Source organism: Trichomycterus rosablanca, chromosome 1 (genome assembly GCF_030014385.1).
Source record: "Trichomycterus rosablanca isolate fTriRos1 chromosome 1, fTriRos1.hap1, whole genome shotgun sequence".
Taxonomy (NCBI): domain Eukaryota; kingdom Metazoa; phylum Chordata; class Actinopteri; order Siluriformes; family Trichomycteridae; genus Trichomycterus; species Trichomycterus rosablanca.
In genome coordinates this window covers 4,483,032-4,496,532 of record NC_085988.1, presented here as the reverse complement: position 1 = coordinate 4,496,532, position 13,501 = coordinate 4,483,032, and the positions used below count along the sequence as shown (strand labels likewise).

At 41.3% G+C, this 13,501-nt stretch overlaps 1 protein-coding gene and 1 pseudogene across 1 annotated transcript in view; one reads left to right on the top strand and one right to left on the bottom strand.

Moving 5' to 3' along the window:
• Positions 1 to 13,501, top strand: part of LOC134316941 (zinc finger protein 850-like) — a 1,214,164-nt pseudogene that overhangs the window by 248,462 nt on the left and 952,201 nt on the right.
• LOC134318088 (NLR family CARD domain-containing protein 3-like) overlaps positions 1 to 13,501 on the bottom strand; it is a 62,326-nt gene that overhangs the window by 46,424 nt on the left and 2,401 nt on the right. Inside the window, exons 3-4 of the mRNA XM_062998841.1 lie at positions 12,837 to 12,887; positions 10,902 to 12,686 (exon numbers count right to left, since the gene is read on the bottom strand). Coding sequence (XP_062854911.1) covers positions 10,902 to 12,686; positions 12,837 to 12,887 — 1,836 coding nt within the window. The remainder of the gene's footprint in view (positions 1 to 10,901; positions 12,687 to 12,836; positions 12,888 to 13,501) is intronic.

Genomic DNA, 13,501 nt, shown 5'->3' with positions numbered 1-13,501 from the left:
AGAGTTCAAAAGAGGACAAATTGTTGGTGCACGTCTTGCTGGCGCATCTGTGACCAAGACAGCAAGTCTTTGTGATGTATGGAGAGCCACGGTATCCAGTGTAATGTCAGCATACCACCAAGAAGGACAAACCACATCCAACAGGATTAACTGTGGACGCAAGAGGAAGCGGTCCGAAAGGGATGTTCGGGTGCTAACCCGGATTGTATCCAAAAAACATAAAACCACGGCTGCCCAAATCACGGCAGAATTAAATGTGCACCTCGACTCTCCTGTTTCCACCAGAACTGTCCGTCGGGAGCTCCACAGGGTCAATATACACGGCCGGGCTGCTATAGCCAAACCTTTGGTCACTCGTGCCGATGCCAAACGTCGGTTTCAATGGTGCAAGGAGCGCAAATCTTGGGCTGTGGACAATGTGAAACATGTATTGTTCTCTGATGAGTCCACCTTTACTGTTTTCCCCACATCCGGGAGAGTTACGGTGTGGAGAAGCCCCAAAGAAGCGTACCACCCAGACTGTTGCATGCCCAGAGTGAAGCATGGGGGTGGATCAGTGATAGTTTGGGCTGCCATATCATGGCATTCCCTTGGCCCAATACTTGTGCTAGATGGGCGCGTCACTGCCGAGGACTACCGAACCATTCTGGAGGACCATGTGCATCCAATGGCGGTGCCGTGTATCAGGATGACAATGCACCAATACACACAGCAAGACTGGTGAAAGATTGGTTTGATGAACATGAAAGTGAAGTTGAACATCTCCCATGGCCTGCACAGTCACCAGATCTAAATGTTATTGAGCCACTTTGGGGTGTTTTGGAGAAGCGAGTCAGGAAACGTTTTCCTCCACCAGCATCACGTAGTGACCTGGCCACTATCCTGCAAGAAGAATGGCTTAAAATCCCTCTGACCACTGTGCAGGACTTGTATATGTCATTTCCAAGACGAATTGACGCTGTATTGGCCGCAAAAGGAGGCCCTACACCATACTAATAAATTATTGTGGTCTAAAACCAGGTGTTTCAGTTATTTTGTCCAACCCCTGTATATATATATATATATATATATATATATATATATATATATATATATATATATATATACAGTGTATCACAAAAGTGAGTACACCCCTCACATTTCTGCAGATATTTAAGTATATCTTTTCATGGGACAACACTGACAAAATGACACTTTGACACAATGAAAAGTAGTCTGTGTGCAGCTTATATAACAGTGTAAATTTATTCTTCCCTCAAAATAACTCAATATACAGCCATTAATGTCTAAACCACTGGCAACAAAAGTGAGTACACCCCTAAGAGACTACACTCCTAAATGTCCAAATTGAGCACTGCTTGTCATTTTCCCTCCAAAATGTCATGTGACTCGTTAGTGTTACTAGGTCTCAGGTGTGCATAGGGAGCAGGTGTGTTCAATTTAGTAGTACAGCTCTCACACTCTCTCATACTGGTCACTGAAAGTTCCAACATGGCACCTCATGGCAAAGAACTCTCTGAGGATCTTAAAAGACGAATTGTTGCGCTACATGAAGATGGCCAAGGCTACAAGAAGATTGCCAACACCCTGAAACTGAGCTGCAGCACAGTGGCCAAGATCATCCAGCATTTTAAAAGAGCAGGGTCCACTCAGAACAGACCTCGCGTTGGTCGTCCAAAGAAGCTGAGTGCACGTGCTCAGCGCCACATCCAACTGCTGTCTTTGAAAGATAGGCGCAGGAGTGCTGTCAGCATTGCTGCAGAGATTGAAAAGGTGTGGGGTCAGCCTGTCAGTGCTCAGACCATACGCCGCACACTACATCAAATTGGTCTGCATGGCTGTCACCCCAGAAGGAAGCCTCTTCTGAGTCTCTACACAAGAAAGCCCGCAAACAGTTTGCTGAAGACATGTCAACAAAGGACATGGATTACTGGAACCATGTCCTATGGTCTGATGAGACCAAGATTAATTTGTTTGGTTCAGATGGTCTCAAGCATGTGTGGCGGCAATCAGGTGAGGAGTACAAAGATAAGTGTGTCATGCCTACAGTCAAGCATGGTGGTGGGAATGCCATGGTCTGGGGCTTTATGAGTGCAGCAGGTGTTGGGGAGTTACATTTCATTGAGGGACACATGAACTCCAATATGTACTGTGAAATACTGAAGCAGAGCATGATCCCCTCCCTCCGGAAACTGGGTCGCAGGGCAGTGTTCCAGCATGATAATGACCCCAAACACACCTCTAAGACGACCACTGCTTTATTGAAGAGGCTGAGGGTAAAGGTGATGGACTGGCCAAGCATGTCTCCAGACCTAAATCCAATAGAACATCTTTGGGGCATCCTCAAGCGGAAGGTGGAGGAGCGCAAAGTCTCGAATATCCGCCAGCTTCGTGATGTCGTCATGGAGGAGTGGAAAAGCATTCCAGTGGCAACCTGTGAAGCTCTGGTAAACTCCATGCCCAGGAGAGTTAAGGCAGTTCTGGGAAATAATGGTGGCCACACAAAATATTGACACTTCAGGAACTTTCACTAAGGGGTGTACTCACTTTTGTTGCCGGTGGTTTAGACATTAATGGCTGTATATTGAGTTATTTTGAGGGAAGAATAAATTTACACTGTTATATAAGCTGCACACAGACTACTTTTAATTGTGTCAAAGTGTCATTTTGTCAGTGTTGTCCCATGAAAAGATATACTTAAATATCTGCAGAAATGTGAGGGGTGTACTCACTTTTGTGATACACTGTATATATATATATATATATATATATAAACACACACACACACCCACCCACACACATTTTATATATATATATATATATATATATATATATATATATATATATATATATATATATATATATATATATATATATATATATACATATATATATATAATTTACACTACACACCACACATATGCACACATTTTTTATACATATATCTACACTGTGTTCCAAATTATTATGCAAATAATATTTTCTCAGATTTTCCAAAATTACCTATATGAATTGCAGTCATTGTAATTTTCCAGTCATCAACTATTAGAGTACAATTGAAAGGTTTTTGAACAAACTGCCAATGATAACAGTATATTTAAAAAAAAATAAAACACTCAGAATGCACTCAAAATGCATGTTCCAAATTATTATGCACAACAGAGTTTTCAACCTTTTCATTTTTATAAAGAACAAAAAAATGGTCATTTGTGAAATTATAAGCATTAGCAGGTTATTACAAACTGAAATCAAACAGTTTTCAAGTCAAAACTTTATTCTAAGTGATGTTACATTTGCACATAGGACCCCTTGTTCGAAAGGAGCTTCTGAACTCTCTCGTCCATTGAATTTGTCAAGTTTTGGATGGTATCTGCTTCAATTGTTTTGCATGAGGACAGAATACCCTCCCAGAGCTGTTGCTTAGATGTGAACTGCCTCCCGCCATCATAGACACTCCTTTTGATGATGCTCCAGAGGTCCTCAATGGGGTTGAGGTCAGGGGAGCATGGGGGCCACACCATAAGTTTGTCCCCTTTTATGCCCATAGCAGCCAGAGATGCAGATGTGTTCTTTGCAGCATGAGACGGTGCATTATCATGCATGAAAATGATCTTGCTGTGGAATGCACGGTTCTTCTTCTTGAACCATGGCAGGAAGTGCTCTTTGAGAAACTCCACATACATTATGGAGGTCATCTTTACCCCTTCAGGGATCCTAAAGGGGCCGACAATCTCTCTCCCCATGATTCCAGCCCAAAACATTACTCCACCTCCTCCTTGTTGGCGCCGTAGCCTTGTTTGCATGGGGTGTCCATCAACCATCCATCCTCCACTCCATCCATCTGGACCATCTAGCGTTGCACGGCACTCATCGGTGAACAAAACAGTTTTGAAGTCAGTCTTCATGTATTGTTTGGCCCACTGGAGCCGTTTCTGCTTGTGTGCAGTGGATGTCGACAGGATGGCTTACGCACAGCTGCAAACCTCTGAAGGACCCTGCATCTTGTTGTTCGGGGGACGTTGGAGGCGCCAGCAGTTTCAAAAACTTGTCTGCTGCTATGACAAGGCATTTTTGCAGCTGCTCTTTTAACCTGACGTAATTGCCTGTTGGAAAGAGTCCTCAATTTTCCCTTATCAGCACGCACAAGTGTGTGCTCTGAATTAGCTACATACTTCTTGATTGTGCGATGATCACGATGAAGTGTCTTGGCAATGTTGATTGTAGTCATGCCTTGACCTAAACACTCCACAATTTGTTGCTTCTCAGCAGCCGACACATCCTTTTTCTTTCCCATTTTGGCTGAAAATGTAGGCTGCTTAATAATGTGGGACAGCCTTCTTAAGTAGTCTTGCCTTTAATTGGACACACCTGCCAAACTAATTAGCACAGGTGTCTGCAATTGCTTTCAGTGATATAAAGAGCCCTGACACACATCACCATCAATGAGTTTAACTGACAAACAAAAAAATTCTTACCTTATCACTCCTAAACACTTTTTGCATAATAATTTGGAACACAGTGTATATACAGTATATCTATATATATATATATATACAGGGGTTGGACAAAATAACTGAAACACCTGGTGTTAGACCACAATAATTTATTAGTATGGTGTAGGGCCTCCTTTTGCGGCCAATACAGCGTCAATTCGTCTTGGAAATGACATATACAAGTCCTGCACAGTGGTCAGAGGGATTTTAAGCCATTCTTCTTGCAGGATAGTGGCCAGGTCACTACGTGATGCTGGTGGAGGAAAACGTTTCCTGACTCGCTTCTCCAAAACACCCCAAAGTGGCTCAATAATATTTAGATCTGGTGACTGTGCAGGCCATGGGAGATGTTCAACTTCACTTTCATGTTCATCAAACCAATCTTTCACCAGTCTTGCTGTGTGTATTGGTGCATTGTCATCCTGATACACGGCACCGCCATTGGATGCACATGGTCCTCCAGAATGGTTCGGTAGTCCTTGGCAGTGACGCGCCCATCTAGCACAAGTATTGAACCAAGGGAATGCCATGATATGGCAGCCCAAACCATCACTGATCCACCCCCATGCTTCACTCTGGGCATGCAACAGTCTGGGTGGTACGCTTCTTTGGGGCTTCTCCACACCGTAACTCTCCCGGATGTGGGGAAAACAGTAAAGGTGGACTCATCAGAGAACAATACATGTTTCACATTGTCCACAGCCCAAGATTTGCGCTCCTTGCACCATTGAAACCGACGTTTGGCATCGGCACGAGTGACCAAAGGTTTGGCTATAGCAGCCCGGCCGTGTATATTGACCCTGTGGAGCTCCCGACGGACAGTTCTGGTGGAAACAGGAGAGTTGAGGTGCACATTTAATTCTGCCGTGATTTGGGCAGCCGTGGTTTTATGTTTTTTGGATACAATCCGGGTTAGCACCCGAACATCCCTTTCAGACAGCTTCCTCTTGCGTCCACAGTTAATCCTGTTGGATGTGGTTTGTCCTTCTTGGTGGTATGCTGACATTACCCTGGATACCGTGGCTCTTGATACATCACAAAGACTTGCTGTCTTGGTCACAGATGCGCCAGCAAGACGTGCACCAACAATTTGTCCTCTTTTGAACTCTGGTATGTCACCCATAATGTTGTGTGCATTGCAATATTTTGAGCAAAACTGTGCTCTTACCCTGCTAATTGAACCTTCACACTCTGCTCTTACTGGTGCAATGTGCAATTAATGAAGATTGGCCACCAGACTGGTCCAATTTAGCCATGAAACCTACCACACTAAAATGACAGGTGTTTCAGTTATTTTGTCCAACCCCTGTATATATATATATATATATATATATATATATATATATATATATATATATATTAAACTGTAGAGGAGGATTTATAGATCTATAACTTCTCATGAAGATACAGCTGAGTATTGGAGAATCTGATCTCTGTACTGAGGTTGGACTGATAAGTAGATCACAGTATAATTAGTCTGAGAGACAGTAAGAATTGAAATAAACTAAATTCTTTATTTAGTACATTTTCATGTATTATTGGGCTGTGAAAAAGTTTTTGCCTCCTCATTATATCTTCATTACTGCACATTATCATCCTGTGTAACCTGTTATGGAAGAAATTAGATTTTATGCTAATGCTGTTTTGTGTCTTGAATCCTTTGTTATACTGTGCTGGAGTGGAGACTGGGAGTTTAGACCACAGAGATAAGCAACTGTTGTTAAGAAATAACATGTAAAGCAAATGGGGATAATTGTTAACAGGGTGGTGACTTCAAAGACAAAATAGGGGCTTCAAAGACCAACACCCAATATCATGTGACCAGAGTAGTATAAGAGATAGCCATTGCAACTGATCTGGATTCTTGTTCAGAGAGACTGCTGGAGGAACCCACGATTGTGCCAATAAATTCTTCAATCCAATCCAACCAACTTTTTTTTTAATTTATCTCCTCACATCATTATCATTTATCATCTCACAGAGAGGTATAAGTTGGATTTACTCAGAAAGGTGTAGATCGGTAGAATAAACGAGAGTTTTTTTTGTTTATTCAAGAAAGGGGGCCCTTCGAGGTTTTTAACCAAGGTTTTAGCGTGAGAAACCTGGTACAAGCAGACGTGTTTGTAAATGTTGCGAGTGGTGCACTAGCCTCTCAGAAGGAGAGGACAAGTCGCATCCGACTAATAAACAACACAAAAACAACTATATATATATATATATATATATATACAGTGTATCACAAAAGTGAGTACACCCCTCACATTTCTGCAGATATTTAAGTATATCTTTTCATGGGACAACACTGACAAAATGACACTTTGACACAATGAAAAGTAGTCTGTGTGCAGCTTATATAACAGTGTAAATTTATTCTTCCCTCAAAATAACTCAATATACAGCCATTAATGTCTAAACCACCGGCAACAAAAGTGAGTACACCCCTAAGAGACTACACCCCTAAATGTCCAAATTGAGCACTGCTTGTCATTTTCCCTCCAAAATGTCATGTGATTTGTTAGTGTTACTAGGTCTCAGGTGTGCATAGGGAGCAGGTGTGTTCAATTTAGTAGTACAGCTCTCACACTCTCTCATACTGGTCACTGAAAGTTCCAACATGGCACCTCATGGCAAATAATTCTCTGAGGATCTTAAAAGACGAATTGTTGCGCTACATGAAGATGGCCAAGGCTACAAGAAGATTGCCAACACCCTGAAACTGAGCTGCAGCACAGTGGCCAAGATCATCCAGCGTTTTAAAAGAGCAGGGTCCACTCAGAACAGACCTCGCGTTGGTCGTCCAAAGAAGCTGAGTGCACGTGCTCAGCGTCACATCCAACTGCTGTCTTTGAAAGATAGGCGCAGGAGTGCTGTCAGCATTGCTGCAGAGATTGAAAAGGTGTGGGGTCAGCCTGTCAGTGCTCAGACCATACGCCGCACACTACATCAAATTGGTCTGCATGGCTGTCACCCCAGAAGAAAGCCTCTTCTGAAGTCTCTACACAAGAAAGCCCGCAAACAGTTTGCTGAAGACATGTCAACAAAGGACATGGATTACTGGAACCATGTCCTATGGTCTGATGAGACCAATATCAATTTGTTTGGTTCAGACGGTCTCAAGCATGTGTGGCGGCAATCAGGTGAGGTGTACAAAGATAAGTGTGTCATGCCTACAGTCAAGCATGGTGGTGGGAAAGCCATGGTCTGGGGCTGCATGAGTGCAGCAGGTGTTGGGGAGTTACATTTCATTGAGGGACACATGAACTCCAATATGTACTGTGAAATACTGAAGCAGAGCATGATCCCCTCCCTCCGGAAACTGGGTCGCAGGGCAGTGTTCCAGCATGATAATGACCCCAAACACGCCTCTAAGACGACCACTGCTTTATTGAAGAGGCTGAGGGTAAAGGTGATGGACTGGCCAAGCATGTCTCCAGACCTAAACTCAATAGAACATCTTTGGGGCATCCTCAAGCGGAAGGTGGAGGAGCGCAAAGTCTCGAATATCCGCCAGCTCCGTGATGTCGTCATGGAGGAGTGGAAAAGCATTCCAGTGGCAACCTGTGAAGCTCTGGTAAACTCCATGCCCAGGAGAGTTAAGGCAGTTCTGGGAAATAATGGTGGCTACACAAAATATTGACACTTCAGGAACTTTCACTAAGGGGTGTACTCACTTTTGTTGCCGGTGGTTTTGACATTAATGGCTGTATATTGAGTTATTTTGAGGGAAGAATAAATTTACACTGTTATATAAGCTGCACACAGACTACTTTTCATTGTGTCAAAGTGTCATTTTGTCAGTGTTGTCCCATGAAAAGATATACTTAAATATCTGCAGAAATGTGAGGGGTGTACTCACTTTTGTGATACACTGTATATATATATATATATAAATTGGGGATTGGTTACTGCATTGAAGAATTTATTGAATTTGTGTTTTGTGTGTTGTATGTGGTAATGTGGGTCTGTGTTTGTTAAAGTAAGAGGGGGAAGTAAGGTATTGTTTGTGTTGTAATTGTCTTTGTTTTAAATATTTCACATACAAAAATAAAAATTATCTGTCCAGGTGAACTTAAGCAGTACAATGGGTAAAAGTAAATGTAAGGTGAAAGTTTGTGGAAAAACAATTACATGTTAAAATTGAGATTATATATACACACATAAGTGTTATATTAATGTTGAAAACTATGACAAAAATGCAGATACAGGAGAAGCCATGGTGTCAGCACCACCAGCATTCTATCCTGAGGTGCCACAGAAGAAACTACTGCCCAAGCTTCACCTTTAAAATGTATTAAGTGAAAAGCTGGTAGCAGGAGGCAACAGTATATAGGATTGTCCTGACCATTACTTATAACAGTGGTGTAATAGTCTGTCTTAGCTTTCACAATTGCCTCCTTATAATATATTTGTAAGCAAGTGTGTGCACAGTCAGACAAGTTCTGCTTTTTAAGCATGATAGTTGGCAACTAGTAGATTTCATACAGCGAATAAGTAACAACACATCCTAAGGGGAGCAAGCTGATCTAGGGTATCCAAAAGACTTTTCTTATAGTGACTTATAGGGGCAGTGATAGCTCAGTGGTTAAGGTATGGACTAGTAAGCAGAAGGTTGCCGGTTCAAGCCCCGCCACCACCAAGTTGCCACTGTTGGGTCCCTGAGCAAGGCCCTTAACCCTCAATTGCTCATCGTGTTCAGCTCATTGTGTAAGTCGCTTTGGATAAAAGCGTCTGCTAAATGCTGTAAATGTAAATGACTGACCAAGGTTTTCAGAGGTGTAGTTGCACTCTCGGGGATGGGGAACTAGTAAAGCATTTTTGTGGGAAGGCGGATTTCTTTGATTTCTTGATTTTGGACAGTTCTCTCAATCAGCCAAAATCAACTACCTGCCTTGCAAGAGGAGGACGATAATCCAGACTCCAAATACATCAAATACTTTTTACTGCTGATATTTTTATGTTCCATTTGCAGTGAGAGCTGCTGTGTTTATAGTATAGATGACTATGTATGTCCAGTACAGCACAGAGATTGTAAACATCAAAAGAAAGCCAGTAAGGAAGCCAGGCTAGCCTCTTTCTCAATTCTTCAAGGAAGTACAAATGCCTAACACTAAATTTATATCACAAGTTGCCAATATTAACATATTAACATAATATAAATACCACATTTGCCAGCTAGTCTTGAAACCGCAACTGTCATTCAAGGAGAATTCAGTGAGCACTAAAACTCTCACAAGCAGCAGCTGTAGAACCCGAAACGTGAACTGTTCATCCAAAACATTAAAACCACCTTCTCACAAAATGTACAACCCCAAATCAGAAAACAGCCATGGAAAAGGATAATAAAACAACAACACAGAGTTTCTTACATTTACTTTGACTTTTATTTGATGTCAGACAGGATGAACCTGAGATATTTCATGTTTTATCTGCTGTGCTTAATTTCATTTATTAATAAACATCCATGTCCATTTCTGCATTTCAGGCCTGCAACACATTCCAAAAAAAGTTGGGACAGTAAAGCATTTACCACTTTGTAATGTTGCCGTTCCTTTTCACAACTTAAAAGATGTTTTGGCACCGAGGACACCAAGTGATTTAGCATTTTAGCTTTTTTGTCTCATTCTTCCTGCAAAATTTCCTGTGATGGTCCTTCCCAGATGCCTCCGAACACAGAGAAGTCGATGCCGCTTCTGGACATGGTTAACATAAGGCTTCTTTTTTGCACAGTAAAGTTTTAAGTATCATTTGTGCAGTAACTCTGTATTGTAGAGCTTGATAAAGGTTTGATAAACTAATCCCTCACCCTTTTGGTTATATCAGCTATTGTTGAGTGGTGGTTTTTGATGCGGCACCATCTGAGGGATGGAAGATCACGAACGTTCAAGTTAAGCTTGCACCCTTGGCCTTTACACACTGAAATTCTTCCTGATTCCATGAATGGTTTAATGATATTCTGCACTGTTATTTAGTTTTTTACACCTCGCTACTGGCGCTAAATTCTCCCTGTCCCAACTTTTTTTGGGATGTGTTGCAGGCCTGAAATGCAGGAATGGATGTGTATTAATAAATGAAATTAATTTGAGCAGATAAAACATGAAACATATCAGGTTCATCCTGTCTGACATCAAATAAAACTCAAAGTAAATGTAAGAGACACTGTGTTTATATTTTATTTGCATTTTCCATACTGTCCCAACTTTTTCTGATTTGGGGTTGTATTTTATTCTCATTAAATTTTTAACAAAATGGCCTGTCCAGTTGTGATTGTGAATGCCAATCCATTTGTTAAAATGAATCCAAATTCTAAATCAGAGATTCTGCTTTCAGTTCGTTATAATAATAATAAAAAGTATATAAACACTATAACCTCACAAATCCAGTATAACAGGAATCTTTAGCATTACTCACCGAGCTGCTCTGGATGCTGCAACCACCGGCATCAGTTTCAGTAGACCCTCATCTAATGAGCTGTACTTGTTGGTATAATCACTCAGGTTAAACACATCCAGCTCCTCTACTGATGTCAGTAACCTGAAGACCAGAGCTGACCACTGAGAATCAGAGAGTTTGGTTTGGTTTAGTTTTCCAGATTTCAGGTATTGTTGGATCTCCTGAACTAGTGAATGATCATCCAGTTCATTCAGACAGTGGAACAGATTGATGGATTTCTCTGTAAAGGGATTCTCACTGATCTTCTTCTTAATGTACCGAACAGTTTTCTGTTTGCTGTGAGAGTCACTTCCTGTTTGTGTCACTAAGGCTTGTAAGAGATTCTGATTGTACTTCAGTGAAAGACCCAGAAGAAAGCGAAGGAAAAGATCCAGATGTCCATTCTTACTCTGTAATGCCTGATCTACAGCACTCATGTGTAGATCTGAGATTGGGTTTTTCAATACGATCCACATTTTTGAGAACAGATTCTGTTGTATAACAATTTTATTTTCGTTCATGAAAGTCAGGTGCACATATAGAGCTGCGAGATGTTCCTGAATGCTCAGATGAACAAAGCAGTACACTTTATTTTGGTGAAGTCCAAACTCCTCTCTGAAGATCTGTGTACACACACCTGAGTACACTGAGGCTTCTCGAACATCAATTCCACACTGCGTCAGGTCTTCCTCATAGAAGATCAGGTTTCCTTTCATCAGCTGCTCAAAAGCCAGTTTTCCCAGTTTGAGGATCATTTCTCCTTCTCCCTCCTGATTCTTCATGTACTTTTTTCTGATGATGTTGGTCTGAATGAAGTGGGTGTACATTTGAGTCATAGTTTTGGGGATCTCTCCCCTCTCTGCTTCACCAAACATTCTCTCTAGAACTGTGGCTATAATCCAGCAGAAGACCGGAATGTGACACATGATGTAGAGGCTTCTTAATGACTTCAGGTGTGAGATGATTCTACTGGCCAGACTCTGATCACTGACTCTTTTCCTGAAGTACTCCTCCTTCTGTGGATCAGTGAATCCTCGTACCTCCGTCACTCGATCGATACACTCGGAGCGGATCTGATCAGCTGCTGCTGGGCGGGAGGTGATCCAGATCAGAGCAGAAGGAAGCAGATTCCCTTTGATCAGGTTCATTAGCAGCTCATGAACTGATGCTGATTCATTTACATCACTCAATCTCACTGAGTTCTGGAGATCTAGAGGTAAACGACACTCATCCAACCCATCAAAAATAAACAGAACTTTGTGCAAGCTGGAAATGTCAGTTTCTTTTATCTCCTGAAAATAGAAATGAAGGAGATCCATCAGACTCAGTTTGTGGTCCTTCATTAAATTCAGCTCTCTGAAAGGAAGTGGAAATATGAGGTGGATGTCCTGATTCTCTTTCCCTTCAGCCCAATCCAGAATGAACTTCTGTACAGAGACGGTTTTTCCGATGCCGGCGACACCCTTAGTCAGGACAGTCCTGATGGGTTCATCTTGGTCTGAGAAATGTTTAAAGATGTTGTTGCATTTGATGGGCGTGTCCTCTGTTGCTGCTCTCTTGGATGCTGCCTCGATCTGCTTCACCTCATGTTTATTATTGACTTTTCCACTTTCTCCCTCTGTGATATAGAGCTCAGTGTAGATCTCATTCAGAAGTGTTGGGTTTCCCTGCTTTGTGATCACTTCATTTACACACTGAAACTTCTTTATTAGATTTAATTTGAGCTTCTTCTGGACTTCATTTTCAGCTGATGTGGAGTCAGACCTGTGATGTGGCAAGAACAATACATATAGACATAAATTTAGGTAAAATTTTAATCTCATTAAAATATAAAAGAACACAGGAAAGCATCGAACTTCAACTTATAATCACTTAACATCACTGTAAATGTCCTGTTGCTGGGTTTGTTCTTACCTCTTTCTGATGATTCCATCTGGTATTCTAGCTGTCACCTCCTGCAAGACACTGTGGACACACCAAGATTATAGGTAGGTTTTATTTTTAGGCCTGACTTTGAAATTTAAAGTTTGAAGCTTTATGTGCTGATATAAAACATCCAAAGTTCCACACAGTTAAATAATATTCTAGAACTCTGTACACCCCCACATGAATAGTTTAGGTTGTTGTCTGTATATTTTGGACCCAGCAGATCACCACCAATCTCACAATAAACTTATTAAAGAAATCAAATGTATACAAGTTTTGTTTTTTTAATAAAGAAATGCATCGTTTAATTATTCAAAGGAAATAAGTGTTCATTTAAAGTGTGATTGGTTGGATTCATACAGGTGGAGCCAGAAGTTTAAAGACATTCAACAAATATAAAAAGATCTGTTTTTTTGTTTTTATCTCTTCTGGGTTCAAGACAGAGACCATCCAGGTACAAAAAGGAAGGAAATAAACACGCCTCTTTCACCAATCAAAACTTCAGTTTGTTCAGTGTTATTAAAAATACTAATTATTTATTCATGTACAGCAACTACTTCACCCTGATCTTAGGAGAGTTGTGGTCACAGTTCTGCATTCAACACATAAGAGTTCAGCAGTGCTACACACATACAAACCCAGACAATGAATGT